Genomic DNA, 19,301 nt, shown 5'->3' on the forward strand with positions numbered 1-19,301 from the left:
GAAATGACTCCCGTCTGTTGCAATTTTCATACCATACACGCAGAGCCTTTGTAATCCCACCAGAAACCTAACTTGAAAGAAGTAAACTCCTTAGTTAAAAAACAAACAACAGCCCTAGCTCGTTTGGCTCAATGGATAGAGCGTCGGCCTGTGGACTGAAGGGTCCAGGGTTCGATTCTGGTCAAGGACACATGGCTGGGTTGTGGGCTCAATCCCCAGCAGGGGGCGTGCAGGAGGCAGCCAATCAATGATTATCTCTCATCATTGATGTTTCTCTCTCTCTCTCTCTCTCTCTCTCCCCCTCTTTTTCCTCTATAAAATCAATAAAAATATTTAAAAAAACAAAACATAAAAACAAACAAACAACATTCCAAAGGCTGGTGACAACTTGTGGCTGTTCATGAAAGCAGAGAGTGGGCAAACGTGTAGTTTATTTCTATAGTTGGGGGTTCATAATGCAGCCCCTCACTCCAGTCTTCCTGGCAGAGGAGTTGTACCCTCCTTTCCGCCTTGCTCTTTCCTCCCCCCCCCCCTTTTTTTTAAAAAAATATGTTGTTAATTTTTTTATTTTTAGTGAGAGAGGAAGGGAGAGGGAGAAATATCAATGAGATGAGAGAAACATCCACTGGCTGCCTCCTTCATGCCCCCTACTGGAGATCGAGTCCACAACCAGGGCATGTGCCCTGACCAGGACTCCGATGAGTGACCTCTCAGTATATGGGATGACACTCAACCACTGAGCCACACAGGCCTGGGCTCTTCTGCCCCTTCTTTCAACCGCTTTCCCCACAGAGGCAGCTGCACTTTCCACATAGGAGGGGCTGTGGGATGCAATCTGACTGAAGAGGGGCAAGGAGACTGGTCTTCAAAATGCAAATGCATTTATAAAGCAAACTCACTAGCGGGAATTTTGCTTACATTTTACGTTTGCTTACATGACGTTGTGGGGACGTGGTAGAGAATACAGAGAAATCCTCCCCTTCCTCTTCAAGCCACAGTCTAGGACAGGGGTGGGCAAACTTTTTGACTCGAGGGCCACAATGGATTCTTAAACTGGACCGGAGGGCCGGAACAAAAGCATGGATGGAGTATTTGTGTGAACTAATATAAATTCAAAGTAAACATCATTACATAAAAGGGTACGGTCTTTTTTTTTAATTTCAATAGTTTTATTCATTTCAAACATTTTAACAAGAAGAATGTAAACACTAATTATTATAATTTGAAACTTCAAAAAATGGAGGAATCATAGCACAATAACATACCTTATATTGAAGATGGCAAAGGCAAAATAAAATTGCCTAACAAAGGAAAGGTACAAAAGCCTTTCAAATTAAACTTAAATATAATAAAATAATTTAAAACTAAAACAAATAGAAAAGAACAAAATGTGTAAACAGTAAATTAAACATTTTCTTTAGTGCAACTTCCAAATTATGCCCGGGACGTAGATGTAGATGGCAATGTAGACTGGGTTGAAAGGTTTTTGGTCTTTAAAACATCAACTTCAGTGGGAACAGTGTTGTTGGTCTCCTTTTTAGCTAATGCTCTGATACTGTGCTCTCCAGGGGCGTGTCTCCCTACATCACCACGATAACGTGTCTACGCATTCCCAGGGTGATGTTGGGGGGACACGTCCGCGGGCATTACAAGGAGCCTCTGGAAGATTGAGAGGTTGTTCCTTCTACTGAATGGGCGGATATAAATCCGCCCACTCAGAAGAAGGAGCTGCGGCCGTGTTTCCCGACGTTGCCATGTTAACACTGCTGCTGGTGAAGGAGCGGAGGGGAGAGCAAGAGAACCCTCCGCTCTTTCGGCTCCGCGGGCCGTAGTTTGCCCACAGCTGGTCTAGGAGGATACATTACTTATTACCTATAGTTTTAATACAACCATTTTAATTTTAAAAGCTAATATAAATCCAAATAAAGCATGCAGTTTAGGTAATGATACTAGCATTGTGCCAATATTCATTTCTTGGTTTTGACAAATGTACCACAGTTAGAAGAGATGTTAACATTAGGGGAAGCTGGTAAATGATATTTGGAAACTCTGTAATGTGTTTGCAACTTTTGGGTAAATCTAAAGTTATTCTAAAATAAAGTATTTTTTAAAAGTGAATAATGTTCCCTATTTTTTTAAAGGAAAGTGAAAAAAAACACACACCAAACTTGTCTCGTTTGTTTGAACTCGATGCTGACTTTGTACTTAGGGTCAGTAATTTTCAAGAGGAAAAAAATATAACTTCCCAACCTCTATACTTTCAACAGGCCCACTCAATATTAATGTAGTAACAGCAGCAATTAAATCTCAATATGATTCAGCAATATTGAAGTTTCATTGGATGCCATATAATAAGAAATTTTATCAAACTCATCCCCCCACCTCCCCTTGGAAGTAAAATGTTCCAAGGTGAGTTTCCAGCATATAAAAGAACTGAGGCACACATCATACAGTGCACGTGTGTGTGTATTTATGATTAAGAAACCAGTTTCTTTTCATTATTCATAAGTAATGAAAAACAAGTGTTGAGACATTTCTTTGAATCCAAATAACAACTCAATTTTTGAACTGCTTTGAAGACGAGACAAGTAAATTCGGAGAAATGGGATGTAAATAAGAATTAAGTGACATAAGAGTACATTGTATAAGGTAGTACTTACTTTTCCCCCTAGATGTTATTGTTTCAAATTATTTTAAGCACTTGAAAGGAGGGAGGAAGCTATTCTGGTGTCAGTAAATGTATATGAACACTCCTTCAGGAGTTCTCTTCCCTAACATCTCTCATTTCTAAATCTCACCAGACTCTCAGCAAGCCACCCCCACTGGCTCCACCTCCCTTCACGCCCACTTCAATGAAGTCATTTAACCTCTTTGGGTCTCAGTGTTCTCTCTGTAAAATGAGTAGATTGGGTTGGGTGTGGGATGAGAAACTGGGAACCCAGAGGCCATATTTTGCACCACAGATCTGTTTGTTAGCCCCCAAATTATGTGTTTCTTTAAAGTTACTTGCCAAAATTTCATACTGAAGATATTTCTCATCAAATTCTGGCCTGGGTCTTGGGCTTCTCCTGACATATCAGAGGGCTGTGATGATATTCAGACATGGCGGGATGGAAGAACATCCCTTCATCCCTGGGACCCATCCTCCAGGTCCCCACAGTCTTCCTCCCACCGGGCTCACTGCTCTCATTGGTTACCTAAGTGGCCTCTGCATGCACCTGGCTTTGACATCCTTGCCACCCTTCCAGCTCTAATATTCTGACTCCCAGGGTCATTGTTTACCAGTTAAAGAGAGTTTTAACTATGCTTCCAGTGCCCTGGGGTCTTACTCATGTGTTAGTACAAGCACAACAATGGTATATTTACTTTGCTGAGCATTTCCATACGAAACCCAAGAACAATAAATCTAATACTGAAACCACCATATCACAGTAGAGTAGGTATTCAAAAAGTTTTCAAATGGCTGCAGCCTAACGTTGTTCTTCTAGAATGAGATCTTACTTTAAGGGCTATTTGGGTCAGACTGTGTAGCCACTGTAGGCTGAATAACTACTCTAACAGGAGATCACTGGTTACATAATTTAAGTATTCAAAAATAAAATCCCAGTGGTCTTCTCTCTTACTCCTTACAGAACCAATTTTAGAGTGGAAATAAAAAGGACAGAGCACTTAAGACTAATACAATGTCAGATCAGGTCAAAATGGACCCAAAATCGGGTGACATTCACAAAGAAAAAAAATTGTAATTTTCATAAGTGGCATAATTTTTAGCTCCTGGTGCCATGAGGAGAAAAACAGAAGGCTCAACTGGTTTTGAAACTATTTGAAAACATGTTCTTTTTATAGGAGTGGAGATTAGCCTTTGAGTTCTTTTCTAAGACACTGTGCCAGGTCCCACAGGGCCAGGCCCTTCTTATTTTGGAAATAAGTTTAATTCTAATCTTTTTCTGGAGGGGAATAGGGGCCACAAGCTATTATGCTGCTGGACTTGACCTTAAAAATGCTATAGCATTTCATAACACAGCAGCTTTTTTGGTTTTGTTTTTACGTTTTAATGCTCTAACCTCAGATCTAAATTTATAACACGGCTGAAGATCTTAGGAATGATGAGGAAATTACCTCATTCCCTTTAAACTGTTTTAGACAGCAGAGTTCTTTCCCTATATGGCAAACCAAGAAGGAAGCAAGAATCAAGTTACACTAGATTAGTAGCTGCCACAACTTACCTGTTGTTTAGCTCTGGGCATGCCCACAACCTGCTTGTGAGCAAGCGGACCCTGGCCACAGCCAGCTGGCCAGGGAGAGTGCCTGTCCTCAGCGCTTGCTCGCTCTCTCTCTCTCTCTCTCTCTCTCTCTCTCTCTCCACAGGGTCCATGAGGCAGCCGGGCAAGGAGCCTTTGCCACTAGAGGTACCGGGTACTAATGAGTCACTTTCTCACGGACTTTGAATTGGTTCTCTGTGCACACAGGTAAACCTGCATAGGAGGAGAAGGGGAAACTGAGGCAGGCTGAGGACCACAGTCGGGGGCATCCTACAGGAGGAAGCAATGGGTGTGTGCTTCTGAGGGGCTGTGCTCTGTCCGCTGCCCTCCCTCACGCACCCTGAAAACCAGCCCTCCACCTGCCAAACAGAGCATCGCCTGCAAAAGCCCAACCCGCACACACTTCCTTGTTAGAAGCTTTTAATAAGACTTAAAAAACACACAAGTCCATGAATAACTCAGACATGTATTTCTACAAGGAAGAGTTCTGAAGGATCAATCATCGCTATTAGGACATGGACAATAAAACCCTCTGGAATTGATGAATTTGTAGAAATCAGCTGCCCACTAATGCATTGCTTCTTGTAACCCATAAAAATGAAAGCTTCTTCTTTTTTCGGTATACTATGCGAATATTCCAAGGAAGAAAGATTCACAATCACTTTCATGAACCATAAATACTAAGGAAGAGACTATGAAATGGAAGGGGGCGGGGGGGAAGAACATGATATTGCCGATGATGGGTAGACCAAAAAAAGGACATTCAACTACAAATAAATATAAAATATTTGGGGGGAGTTGTAGGGGTATCTGTAAAATGAACAGATACAAGTGGCAATTATTAGGAAATCAGATATACAAACCAGACTAAAGAAAACAGATCACTCTTTTAGCTTCCAGTAAGCTTTGCTTTAATGCAACCTCACGTCAGACGTAACTAAAAATATTGTACGAGTACTTTTGGAAAGCATCATCCTGAGGCCGAACAAACACTAATCAAGTTCATTCCCATCACCTGGGAATTTCCTCACCTAAACCACCACCTTTTGAGTTATACAGAAAATGCTACAAAAGTAGGAAAAAATGGGAATAGCCTAAAATCACACAACAAATACTGAAAAATAGGTCCGGTGGCGAGAATAAAATTAGGTTGAGATTATGCATGAATGAAAACAGAGAAAGGCAAGTGATAAAGGTTGGGACAGAACATGCTTGACATAATTATTTAACAAATATTTAAGGGAAATAACAACATTATTCACAAGAGGAGCCCGAAACAAAACAAAGGAAACAAATAAAGTGCATCTGGAACAATGAGGGCCCTCACAGATTGGATGAGGACAGTGATAACTGCAGCTGTCCTGGGCATGACCAGAAGAACTAGCGATGACCTAGTTCTGCAGATTCACCTGGGAAACTCAGAAACATCACTCAGGGAACATAAAAATCCAAAGCATCACCCTTTCCTGACGCCCATTTTCTGTTCCTTGTTCTCACCCAGATGCTAATGAAGCCAGGGGTTCTGATGGAGACTGTTATATGGGCGGTTTCTGAACTCCACAAATACCTTCCTCATCTTTCTAGTCTTCTTGGTTTTGTTAGTTTCCCTTTTGGGGGGCTTTATAATACAACATTCACTTGCAATTCTGTTTAGATATGTTTCCACTTCAGGGTGAACAACACTGAGATCTTTCCTCCTCAATCTTTCTGAATCCAGCACCCCCGCATGGCCCCGACAGTCAATGGACAGACTTTGTAAATGGAAGTGATGTGCAGAGAGGTACCTGAACCCTCGCTGCTGCCTTCTCTGCCTCCTTCAATTCAGGTGGCTCCTTGCAAAGTTCTTAAGAGCCAGTCACTGGTCATCCCTTGGCCCCGTGTCAGGAGAGGACTATGCGTTGCCCGGAGCTGGAAAGCAGGATGGACAGCCAGGAAAAGTTGTTTACAGGTGGGAAAGGAGCAAAGACAGAAAGAAAACCTGCCATCCCAGGGAGAGCACTGTTCTGTTGGTGGAAATACAGACAGTGATGGGCTGAAGTCTGAATGGGAGAGAACAAGTTTATAAATGTCCGACAACATGGGTTTAAATAAGAAAACAAGAAACAATACATTGAGTACTGTTCTACCAAGTGGTAAAAATTAGAAGACACTTCTACATTTGAAAATCTTAAATGAGACTGGATCTGTCCTACCAATTAAGTTTTGAAATACTTATTTTAAGAAATGTGGCATTAGCTGAAGAGGAGCAAGCTCATGAAAAGTGGGAATAGTGAGCCAAGGGACATGAGGCTGGGTCAGGCCTGGGCTGAGAAAGTTGGGTGATGTTTAACTTTCACAGACCTGTTTCTTCCTTTGAAGATGGTGGGGAGGGTTGGATGAGATGACCTCTCAGATCCTTCCTATCTTTAAAATCCTATTACTTTACTACTAAAAATGCTCAATTTCATAATTGACTCTTGAATTTCTACAGAAGTTGTGTGCAAAATCATCTCCCAGCCACTGGCAGTATAAAGGGTCATAAAGCAGTATCTGTCTAACAGCTCAAGGGGAATAAAGCAGCTAAAGAAAAGCATTTGCAAAAGCCCTTTTTGTTAAAATACTTAGGACTGAATTTCAAATGTAAGAAAACAAAACCATTCATGTCTTCAGGGGCAAAGGTCCAGGAGCAAAAACAAATTTCTGTTTTAAAATGCAAATGTAATGTTACAGATGCGCTTTTAAGAAAGGACCTAGAATTACTATTATTAGCACTAATTAGAAATTTCAGAGTGTAGCAGTTTCTAGTAAATTTTAAAACTAAAGGGTGTTATAAAATAGGTTAACCAACCAGGGTGGTTATCTGAAATGAGCCACCTGTCTCCTGACTCCGGCACCTGCAGGGACTGTGGCCGCACCCCACTGGCACACCTTAGGGGGGCGGAGGGAGATGCTGGCAGGGGAGTGGTTAGGGGGTGATCAGGCTGGCAGGCAGAAGCAGAGTCATTTTCCTAAATGACTCCCGGCCCAGTCATCAGATGTCTATTCCTCAGTGAATACCTGAGCCTATATTATGTATGTCTTTATGGAGAAGAGGGTAGATAAGAGGCCAAAAATATAAGACAATGCCACTGAAAGAGGCTGGAACCAGAGCCAGAAGTTGACAGGTTTGGCCTAAGTCTTGCCAGGTATGAGATTTCAGGCAAACCCCTGAACCTCACTGGGCCTCGGTTTTCTCATCTCTAAAATGGAAATGCTTTGTTCAATTTCCAGATGTTATGAGGAGCAAATGTGATAATGAACATGAAAATACTCAAAACTAGGAAGCCTTCTAAAAACCTAAGTATGAGGAAGTGGTACACAAGTTCAGAAGAGGTTGTTCAGGCTGAAATGATCAGATACAGCTTTCCCCAAAGAGGTGGGGCTCTGCATCAGAGCAGGCCCTGGAGTAGCAAATGCAGGGTGTTGTAGTGGACAGTATCAGCAACGCCTGGACCTTCGACTTAGCAAAGGGCTCATGCTGGGAATTCCCCAGAGTGAAAAAGGCGTGCCAGGACAAAGGCCCCGGAGTTACAGATGCAGGCAGAGCCAGAAAGCATGGAGGAAGGTGAACGATGTCAATGGTTAGATGTTCAAAGGGCTCAGAGAATATGTGATGAGAATATCTACGTCCATTTTTCAGATATGCACCCTGAAAACTTTCCTTAAGATGTTTTAAAGGACCACTACGTGTACACCAATTGGTAGGCAAAGATTTCATTGAATCTAACTACAACATTTCCAAAGGCTGTTCCACCACAGGGTGAATCATCTGATGGTAGCTTCAATACACACAAAACCCCAGAACTGTGGTTTACCTGCAACCTATTTTTTAAACCAAATCCTATTTATTTAAAGTCTTGAGTACATGCAAATGGAGAAAGCAGCCTTTGTAGCCCTTAAACAAAAAGCAACATAAATTAGAAAAGCAGGCAAAGATGGCACTCAACATTTCAAGGAAAAAGGTCAAAGCACACAATACCCTTAGCCCTGGTAATTTCTGGTCAGGGTTAAAAAACCAGAATGACTTTACCAGTCATGTAATGCTCTCTAGCCAACAGAAATAAGTGTTAACTGCACACCACACAGAATGCTTTCACTGCTGTGTCCCAGGCTGCCGAATCACATCACTTATTAAAGTTATAAACTTTACTATATTTTGTAGAAGTAATAAAGGGCTCTTAACTCAGTCTATAAAAATGGGAATTCATGTAACTTAAATATAGCCCAAGTTACTGAGGAAACAAATACTTAGCCATTCAAGCTTCTTTAGTGGTGTCATTGACGGGAAGGAGTAACTGGAATGTAATTCTCACAGAATAATACATTGAAAATAACCTGTAATTAGTACCATTCTAGGAAGAAATGTAGGTAATTTAAAGTTTGCTACTAGTTAACAGTACAAACAAATAAAAAGACATTATTTTCAAGTACTTTGGAAATAACTTCACCAGGAGAATTTGCTTTCAATTAACATGTCGATTAAAATTTTTCTTATCTTCTCATTAAACGGGGGAAATGCACCTGTCGCTGGCACTAAAATATAATAAAACTGGAATTAAAACGTGTCGGTTGGGTCTACAACTAGAACTCTTCTCTAATTTAAAAATGAGTCCTTTACTTTTTGGACAATAGGTGTAACGACTTGGGTTGAATGTAAGACGTGGTCCAGGTGCTTGCTCATTGTTTTAAGAGAGAGGGTGGCAGTCACCCCAGTCACCTGAAAAGCGATGTCTTGCAGGGCCCAAGGACCAGATGGAATACAGCAACCAGGGGGAGAGAAAGCCAAGGTTAGAGTGACTGTACTCAGAATCATGGCGATGGCAACGTAAAATGGTGCAACTTCTTTGGAAAACAGGCAACTTCTTAAACAGTTCGATACACACCTACCATATGACCCAGCCATTCTACTCTCAGATATTTACCCACGAGAAATGAAAGACTATGTCTCTACAAAGACTCGTACGTGAATGTTCAAAGCACTTTTATTTGTAATAGACAAAAACTGGAAACAACTTAAATGTCCATCAACAGAGGACTAGGGTATATCCATAAAACGGAGCAATACCTAACAACAAAAAGCAGTGAGCTATAAACAAACACAGTAATACGGATGAAGCACAAAACAATTATATGCTGAGTGAAAGAAGCCCAACGAAAACGGAGTGTGTATTATACGATTCCACTTACATTCACTTTAGAAAATGCAAGCTCATCTACAGTGATAGAAATGAGACCAGTGGCTTCTAAGAGACAGGACTGGGTAATTCGGAATTACAAAGGGGCACAAGGATACTTTTGGAGGTGAGAAAGATGTTCATTATCTTGATTTTAGTGATGGTTTCACATGTGTACACATATGTCAAAACTCATCAGATTGTACACTTCAAATATGTGCAGTTGATTTTATGTCAACTCGACCTGAGTAGAGCTATTTTAAAAGAAGAAGAAGAATCCAAAGGAGAGAGAAGTTGGAGAAAAATGTGAGTTTCCAGAGACAGAACAGCTTAAACATGGAGGACCACAGACCCTGAAAGAGAGAAAACAGCATGGAAAGATCAATGAGAGAGAGGAGAAACTGTACTCCATTTAAGAAAAGCAGTCCACTGAGGCCCTGGGCACCCCACAGCACTTGGTGATGTGTGCAGAAGCCGCTTGAGTTAGCAGGGAGTGATACTGTGACAAATTGAGGTCCCGGAGAAGCAGGAGTAAGAGAAACTCCTGTTCTCTCTCAGGATTATCCAAGCCAGGCAACCAGGGTCAGAGCAGGCAGGGAGATGAGAATTTAGGATGAATACAACCATTTGGGAGCCAGACTGCCTTATAGTAAACTCGCCTCCCTGGTTCTAAGTCTGACATCAAAAGCACCAACACCCAGTAACCTTCTTTACTCCTTAACTGCGTGGCAGTTGCCTGGGAAAACTGAGGCCCAGGGTCATTTAGTGATTTCTCCAAGGGCCTCAGTTTTCTCAATTGTAAAATGAGAAGGGTGGCTCATATACTGGTAAGTCCTTCATTCATTCATTCACTTGATCTTTCAGAGCATACTATATCCCAGGCACTGTGGCAGACAGGCAAGATCCCTGCACTCCAATGGACTCCAGAGAGACTAAAAATGAAGAACTAGATAAGGTAATGTCAGGTAGTGATAAGCTCTAAGAAAATACACCAGGCATGCCTGAGTGGGGATGGAGTGCCTTACTTTAGGGAGTGTGGTCAGGGACAGCAGCTCCAAGAAGGTCAGAGTTGAACAGAGTCGGGAATGATGAGAAGGAACCAGCCACCTGATTCCAAAAGAGAACAGGCACTAAGCTTATGTGGTTCTCTTCACAGGTGAAAAGAAACCTACACTCTCTTTCTCGTGTATACCCCCTCCGCCCAGTAATACAGAGAAATTCCATTTACACACAACTTTTTAAAGAGTAGCTAAAATATCATTTATTTTAATGATAACCCCTTCAAGAGGGGCTTTCTCTTCTACCTAACTCCCTCATTATTTCTAAGTTTCCATCCCAGTGGTTATAAAATTTCCCACTTCTTCCAGGCAGAAATAAACAGGATTTAAATCAGTGTTATGATAGCGATGCATAGTAAGAAAGAAATCCTACACTGTGACCCAGTGTATACAAAAAAAATGAAACGAAAGTTTTAGAAAGACAAGCTAACCACGAGCAAGGCATTATCGTGCATTCTATTGTATTTCATTTTCCTTAAGTGATAAGGTAATTTCAAAGGTAATTCATACTTTTAAAAACATTATGCTAAACTAACATTAGCTAGTAATTTTGTCCAAAGACAAACAAAAACATGGAAAATTTCAATACTGAACATCCTCAAAGGCCACCTCCCCTCGCCCTTATTTCCGTACCCTTACTCGCTTGAAAGCAATGGAACCCAAATTTCTCTGTGACTTGTGGAGAAAAAACCCAGAAGGGACATGTTTCAGGAGGGTTGGGGAGTGGGGTGGGGGAGGAGTGGAACCCTAATATGCAAACTGTTCTCTAGGTGAGGACATAACCTTTGGCTTGTAAGATTGCCCAAGAAGGAAAGATTCACAAAGTCTTCACAAAAACAAGAGGTGTGTGTGTGTGTGTGTGTGTGTGTGTGTGTGTGTGTGTTGGCAGAGGGGAAGCTGTCAGCAAGTCATTAAATTGTAAGTGCCCAGAGGACTGGCTGCCTCCCCTCACCACAATCCCAGTTCCACGGGGACAGATGTGCGACAGTAGCACTGAGAATCATACTTCAGATTTAGCACATAACACAAGGGGTGCTCCATAACATGTTGTCTAATAACTTTTGAATAATGGAGCTCATTGTCACCATCAAATCCTAACTTCACGTGTATACCCGGTTATCACATTCTCCTGGACTATATAAACGTCACACAATACTAAAGAAAACTTATTTATCTTCAAGTCATTGTTTAAGTCCAGAGACCTTAATGAGGTATTTTTTTCTCAAGCACTAAGCAGGAAAAGGTTGTTTTCTATCGCAAGGTCCAAGGAGCGACACTGGCTGTAATAGAAAGATTCCACATCTGCTAGTGGCCAGGGTAAACCTGGGATTAAAACGCATGTGTTAATTTAATAGGTAATTTCTCAAGGGACACTATGCAGTGGGCTGTGTCAGCTAAGGGCTCTCTCTGATGGAAACCGTGCCAATTTCTCTGTGAAACGCAGTTATCATCCTCACCCCTGAAGTCAGAAGTGCATGCACCCAATTTCCAGTAGCCCCAGGGCCCTGGAGCCAGAAAATTACACCTGCAAGCCAGCACTTTTCCCACACTGCCACACAGCTGCCACACACAGAAAGCAGCTCATTTCAACGGTGCCCTTCAGCCCCACTTAGGGACATCATTAATGATTTCAAATTACAACTGTTGCTGTATCTCCGAACAGTGATGAATAGGGGAGCTACATTCATGATGCTTTCTTTTACATCATGTATCTGCTCTCCTCTCAGGGGCACAAAAGATGTTGAGACAAGTCCAAACCTGTCAGAGCTTCTTACAGAGGCAGCCCTCCTGCCCTCCCTCCCTCTGCCCCTCTCCAGCACCCCTCCCTCCGGATTTCCAGCTTGGAGGCAGTGACCTCCAGTGAGGAAGTGCAAGAGGTTCCTTATTAAAGCAAGGAGAATTCATCGGAGTCAGGAGACAGAGGCTCAAACGCCTCCCGCATCCTAGCAGCAGATCAATTCACCCGGCTCCCCAGGTCAACAATAGGCCGGGTTTCAGAAAGGAAGAGTCTTAGAGGAGGGCGGCCACCCTTTCAAATGCTGGAGCATCCGCTTAAACGCGAGATGGAACCAACCGCGCTGCCAGACCAGAGGCGTGGGCAGGCGAGTGTGTGCGTGAGCACAGGGACTGCCTGTCTATGGGCGAGACATCAGTAGCCACGCAGGGAGACCCACCACGGTTGACAAAGCCATGACTATTACGACTTCAAATATCACCCGCAGGCACCGGCTGCAGTGCCCAAATCTCCCCGGATCTATTTTCAGACAAGTGACTCACAACCTCGTCTCCCTAAGTAATTCCATTAAAATGAGTCGCCGGTTCCACTAACCCGACTTTCCGCTGCTCTCTGGCTGCCCCTCCCTCCACTCCGCCCATCCAGAAAACCCAAACAGCTCGCAGACTGAGCCACGGTACCCCAGGGGAGTAGGGGGCAGGCTCTCCCGCCCGGCCTCCAGCCTCGGGGAAGGATGAATGGGGCCGCAGGCTGGCGGGAGGGCGCGTGCGGGCTGTGTACGCGGGTGTGCGCGCGTGGGCACGCACCCCGGCCAACTTACTGAGGTTGAGTTGGTCCTCCCCGGGCCCTGGTTCCGCACCTCCTGCTCCCGGAACTGCAGCCCAGCCAGATGCTTCTCCAGCGCCTCCCAGTCCATTGGGGGCATCGGGGGCTCCTCTGGGACGCACGTTCCGCCGTCCGTGGGCTGAAGGCAGAGGCCCCCCGCCGCCGGGCCCCGGCCACCGCGCAGGCCCCCCGCCAGCTGGGGCTTCTGGACCGCCCGGCGGGGGACTCGAGAACCGCTGGGCCAGCCGGGCAGCACCACGTTGCCATTGTGCCTGAGGTCCTGGGGGTCGTGCGGGTGGAGGTTGCCGTTGGGCAGGGGGGGCGGCATGGCGGTGGTGGCTCCTTTACCCCCGCCGCCGCCGCAGCTGCGGGTCCTGGCGCTCACGTCCCCCGGCTCCCGGGCGGGACAGCGGTCATCCCGGTACCCTCGTCCGTCGCGCTCGTCCTCCTCTTCCTCCTCCTCCCCGTCCTCCTCCGGCGCCCACTCATCAATCACCTTCTTCTGGTAAACCGGGAAGGGCTCCTCATAGTCCTCCAGGGCAGACACCAAGTCCAGGCTGCCCCCCGGCGACGACGAGGATTTGCACTCGGAGCAAGGGGTCACTTTGGTGGAGTTGGACTGCGAACTGGCGCGGCTGCTGCTGCTGCTGCTGCCGGCGTCACTGCCTAGATCCATCCCATCCTCTCGGTAATCCTGGGGGGAGGAGGCAGAGAGAGTGAGCTGCCGGGTCGAGCGCGCTCCGGCCGCCCGCCGCCCGCCGCAGACGCCCCGGCCCAGCGCGCTGCGCCCGTCTGGCGGGAGGTGCGCTCCGCCAGAGGCCTGGGAGCGGGAGTCGGCACCAGCCTGAGGCATCCCTCCCCTGACACAACCAGACTTCCTCCGGGTAACTAATCCTCAAATCAGCAAACGGGGTGCCCAGCCACCAGCGCGCACACTTTCCTTAAGAGGGGCCGCGGGGCGCGCGTGGACTTTGTTTTAACCATTTTGCGCCAGGCGCGCCCCGGCACCCCGCCCCAAGGATTCTCGGGGAACCAGACACTTTCCCAGAGAATTATAATTCCCTGCGGGTGGGGACTGAGAAGAAGGTGGGCGGATACTAAATTCGCACCTCGCTCTACGGGCGGAGACCACCTCCCACCGGGCCCCGCCCCGCCCCGCCCCGATGGGCGGTGTGGAGCCTGACTCCGCTCTCCGGCTGAGCTTTACTTTCTAAGGAGCCGCGGGCAGCTCGGAGGTCTGACTCCCGCCTCCGCACCTCCCCGCCTCCCCGGCTGGCCCCTCCTCCGCTCGCCGGAAGGCTCGGGGTAGGTGGGCGCTCTGGGCTCCGGCCGAACCCGGCGTCTCCCACCGCCCCCTAAGGTGTGCCGGCGGGGCGCGGCCGCAGTCCCTGCAGGCGCCGGCGCCGCCGCCCTGGGAGGAAGGACGCGCCCTCCCGGCGGCGAGCCGGTCCCGCCGACCGAGCATGCCCAGAGGATGCCGGGCGGGGCGCAGTCCGCTCTCCCGGTTTTCGTGGCTGCAGACGAGCGGGAGGCCGAGTGGGGATGGGGTTGGAGAGGCCGGGGAAAGGCCGAAGGAAGGGGGCGCGGGGTACTAGGGGCGCAGACCCGGCCCAGTAGGAGGGGCGGCGCCCTGGAAAGGGTGGTGAATTTTAACCCACAGACACTCTCGCATTTCCTGGGCGCGTCCCAAGCTCTCTGTGGGGCTGATGACCCCGCCTAAGCCTCCGGAGACCCCAAAGCGCGGGCTCGACGCTTCCTAACCCACGCGGAAGTCCCCGAGTGACCCCGCGAAGGACCTCCCTCCCCAACTCGCGCACATACACAAGCCCATGTGGGAGCCCGAGTGACGTGTGAGCGGTGGTCATGCACCATCATTTCCCTCCCACCTTCCTACACGCTTCCTCTCCACCGCTTAGCTCCTCCAGTCGCCTAGCCATCTCCCCCTCCAAGTTCAGACTGTGGGTGGGACCTGTTGCTTTAGCTCAATTTCCTTCCCTCCAGGCTGCCCGCTGAGGATGACTACCTCAGAGAGGTGTGTGTATGGGGAATAGAGGCGGCAGTGTGAGGTGGGACTGAGCCTCCAAAGCCCCCTTTGGCCACCCAATCAAGGAGACGTTAAAGGAGGGGAAGAAGAGGATATCCAGTGACATGCTTCTGGCACATTTGATGATTTGCTTCTTTCAATTTTTTAGGAAGCTGACTCCAAGAACCCTATGCTGGGGTTTTCAACTAGATGAAGGGGGGATCCTTTCACAGTGTACACGACATACAAATCCCCACGGCGTACATTTTAAATATCTTATAATTTTATGGGGGTGGGGGTTAAAAAGAGAAACAGCACTTAATTTTACAATGGGTTGAGGAAAACCAGTTTCCTTAAACTTCCAGATTAGGACCTGCTGCTAATTATTCCCAGTGACTTGTAGCCTGGACCAGGCCACATGCCAGGCAGAGGACCAGGGGCATGCTTAGGATTCTTCAGTAGGGAGTGGCTGCCATTTCTTCAGGGTCTTAATGGAGATTGGGTACAGAGACCCTGTGTTTAAGTGAGGCTCTTTCCTCTCCTAGGTAGGCCTGAGCCTGGGAAGATAAGCTAATCTTCAGACTTTTCTGGAAACAGCAATCTTATGAATAACAGGAAAAGGGGCCTTGCGTTCTGGAGCGCTTTCAGGGCCGATTATTACTGAGAATGTCTTTTACGGTATGATCTGTAAAGAGCCTGCCTGGTGCTCCAAATATGGTTTGCTGCAGAGCCCTGGGTCAGCTGGCTGCCCGCTGTGGGATGGAGGTGGCCCTATGAGTGCTCAGAGATGCAGACAGAAAGCACTGTGTGCTGGGAACCAGATAGATAGCTGCTTTTCAAGTCACCATGTCACTTGGCAAGGCTTAGGTCAGAAAAAGCTTCCTGCTCCGTGGCAGGACACAGGTAGACAGATAAGTATTGATTAACTGGGGCAATAAGAGAGACTTGTGGCCTCAGTGCAATTTTCAGACATTGGGACCTCCTCAACCGTTCACCCAGTCTCCCTCCTGTGCTTCAGCTCATCCCCCTGCTGCCCAGATGGTGTGTGTTTGGGGAATGCAAAATAAGGCCTTGAGAAAACATTCGGCAAGGTAAACTCACTGCCAAAAACTCACAGCATTTTGAAGCCAACTATGAACATCTTTGAATTGTCTGTCCTTTTAAATTATTTTTTGACCAGATATTCTGGATCAGATGGGAAACTACCATGTTTCCTTTCTTCTTTTCTCTTCATGCAAGATGCCTGGCTAGCCCCGTCTCCGTTCTGTTTCCAGCTTTCCATCGCCTGCCAAGAACTTTGGGACAGGAAGGCCTGCCAACTCCTAGGCCAGCAACAGTCTACAGATATGTCCAGCGGGATGGAGAGATGATTTGCAAAGTGATTGAAAGGTCCTGTCTTCCTGTTTACAGAAAGTCTCCTCAAGTTAGGGGCTTGGAGCTTACAGACTTAGGTTTGTCCCCTTCAACCTTTGTAAATTAAACACCAGAGACATGAGTAAAGTGAGAGCGATCCCAGATCAGCATCTTCCTTCATCAATCACCAAGTCCTTTCCCTCTTACATACCCACTGCCTCCACCCTGGTCTAGACCCTGTGTCTTGAAATTATTGAACAGTCTCCCAACAATCTTCACCCATTCTCCTCTAGCAGTCAGAGTGGCCTTTCTCAAATGCAAATATGAGCAAGTCTCTCTCAGGCTTCATTACCTACCCCCCGCCCCCCAACCGGGATTCCTCATTCTCCTTAAACTGCTCCCCCTCCCCTCTCAACTTCTTTTGGAAAATTTCTATTAATCTTTTAAGTCTCAGGTGAAATGTCACTTTCTCTTGAAAGGCTCCTCTGCCGGTGGGGTCAGGTGACCTTCCCAAGCTTCCATGACACTCACTGCACTTATTATACGTGCTGTATGGAGGTTGCTGTTTAACTGCTTATCTTTACTACTACTCAAACAATCCATTTTATATCAAGTTCCAGGCCACACATACATATAAAAACATATGTAACTGAAAAATGTTTTATAAACTCTTATTTTGTAAAATCCTATCCTACTTCATTTAAAACAAAATCTGGGCACACTTTATTACATTGATTTCACAACCTTTAAATGTGTCAGGGCTCCTAGTGTTAGAAAAATACTCTAAATTCCATGAAAGACATAGCCATTTCTATCTTGTTCATGGTAACTGGAGTGGAATAGGAGCTTCATCAATAGTGGTTGCTAGAATTATTAATTTTAACAACATTCAATTCCTTTCATCCTCAAAAACCCTATGAAGAAACTCTCTTCCCCATTTATAGGTGAGGATGCTGAAGACAGTGAGGTTAAGTCACTTGCTTAATGTAAAAAAGCTGAAAAGCCAGGTGGCAGAGTCAGGATTTGAACCTGGGCAGTTTGGCTTCATCATCCTTGCTCTTAGTCACTCAGCTAAAATTCAGTATCCCTTGGCCCAGAGGCATATGGACGGATGTACCCAGCAAAAATACCAGAGGGGTCTCCTTGCAGCAACCTCAAACTCCGTCCGCCTCCTGTCCTGCAGCGGCTCCTCAGGCAGCAGTTGTGTCTATGCAGAGAGGAAGGCAGCTGGCAAGAGCAGCTGTTCTCTTCTGCTCACATGTGCTCGACCTCCTCAACTGTCAACAAGTTCAGCAGTGTTCAGCAAGTTGGGAGATTTCATTGTGCAGAGAGTACAGACGGCTCAGAAAATGAAACTCCCCATTGGTATGAACTACATGCCTTAAGTTCCCTTCAAAACAAGTCCTTGAAGAAGATAGCCACATGAGATTGGGTTGTTCAGTTTTGTCCTGGAGAGGAAATTGCAGCAATACTCAAAGGGTAGGGATGAGGGCACACTCCTCAGAGGTCAGTGCTATTTATAGGATTTTGATCTGTAAAGACAACACTGGAGAAAAGACCTGATTGAAATACTTAAATATTAAGGAGTATAAATAGGTTGGAAACAGATGTATTTGAAAAATTCCCAAACAAATTCTAAAGTTATTAGCCCTAATGCTAAACTTCTCTAAGTTGTGGCATGTAGAGTAACAGAGAAATGGCTGGCAATGGGGTTTGTATTTCATCTTTATTACACAAATTACATGCAAATCACATGCAGTACACAGATGCTCCCCTATTTCATCACCTGAATGTAACTATGTGAGACTTTAAGCACTGTGGCCAAAGAGTCCTGGGTGTAGAACAACTGGCCTTAGTTACCAGCCCTGTCTCTAACCAGCTTTGTGACCTCAGTTTCCGCATGAAGGAGGCTGAAGTGCATGAACATGGTGCTAAGCAAATAGTAAGAATACGTTGAATGAATGAATGAATGAATGAATGAATGAACTAACGGCTTCTTCCAGCTTAAAGACTCTTGGGATTTCATCCTAGACACTGGGATATCTTATACTAGAGGCCCGGTGCACGAAATTAATGCATGGGGGGTGGGGTGTCCCTCAGCCCAGCCTGCACCCTCTCCAATCTGGGACCCCTCAAGGGATGTCTGACTGCCTGTTTAGGCCCAATTCTACCGGACTGCTGGCTCCCAACTGCTCGCCTGCCTGCCTTCCTGATTGTCCCTAACCACTTCTGCCTGCCAGCCTGATCACCCTCTAACCACTCCCCTGCCAGCGTGCTTGAAGCCTAACTGCTCCCCTGCCAGCCTGATTGCCCCTAACTGCCCTCCCCTTCAGGCCTGGTCATCCCTAACTGCCCTCCCCTGCAGGCCTGGTCCCTCTGCAACTGCCCTCCCCTGCAGGCCTGGTCCCTCCCAACTGCCCTCCCCTGCTGGCCTGGTCACCCCTAACTGCCCTCCCCTGCCAGCCTCATCGCCCCTAACTGCTCTCCCCTGCAGGCCTGGTCCCTCCCAACTGCCCTCCCCTGCTGGTCTGGTCCCCCCCCAACTGCCCTCCCCTGCAGGCCTGGTCCCTCCGCAACTGCCCTCCCCTGCAGGCCTGGTCACCCCTAACTGCCATTCCCTGCAGGCCTGGTCACCCCTAACTGCCCTCCCTTGCTGCCTGGTCCCCCGAACTGCTCTCTCCTGCAGGCCTGGGTCCCCCCCAACTGCCCTTCCCTACAGGCCCGGTTGCCCCCAACTTCCCTCCTCTGCTGGCCTGGTCACCCCTAACTGCCCTCCCCTGCAGGCTTGATCACCCCCAACTGCCCTCCCTTGCAGGCCTGGTCCCTCCCAACTGCCCTCCCCTACTGGCCATC

The 19,301-nt window shown here is 46.8% G+C and overlaps 1 protein-coding gene across 4 annotated transcripts in view; it reads right to left on the reverse strand.

Moving 5' to 3' along the window:
- The window catches only part of LOC308242906 (IQCJ-SCHIP1 readthrough transcript protein), a 687,650-nt gene that overhangs the window by 111,750 nt on the left and 556,599 nt on the right, over positions 1 to 19,301 (reverse strand). For 2 of the 4 annotated variants that reach the window (XM_080657696.1, XM_080657697.1), the window contains one exon: positions 13,068 to 13,766. In XM_080657696.1, coding sequence (XP_080513822.1) covers positions 13,068 to 13,766 — 699 coding nt within the window. Of the gene's footprint in view, positions 1 to 13,067; positions 13,767 to 14,181; positions 14,272 to 19,301 lie in introns of those variants that run through there. The other 2 variants (XM_080657698.1, XM_080657699.1) reach the window with 2 other exon arrangements.

Source organism: Plecotus auritus (assembly GCF_963455305.1).
Source record: "Plecotus auritus genome assembly, chromosome: 2".
Classification (NCBI taxonomy): domain Eukaryota; kingdom Metazoa; phylum Chordata; class Mammalia; order Chiroptera; family Vespertilionidae; genus Plecotus; species Plecotus auritus.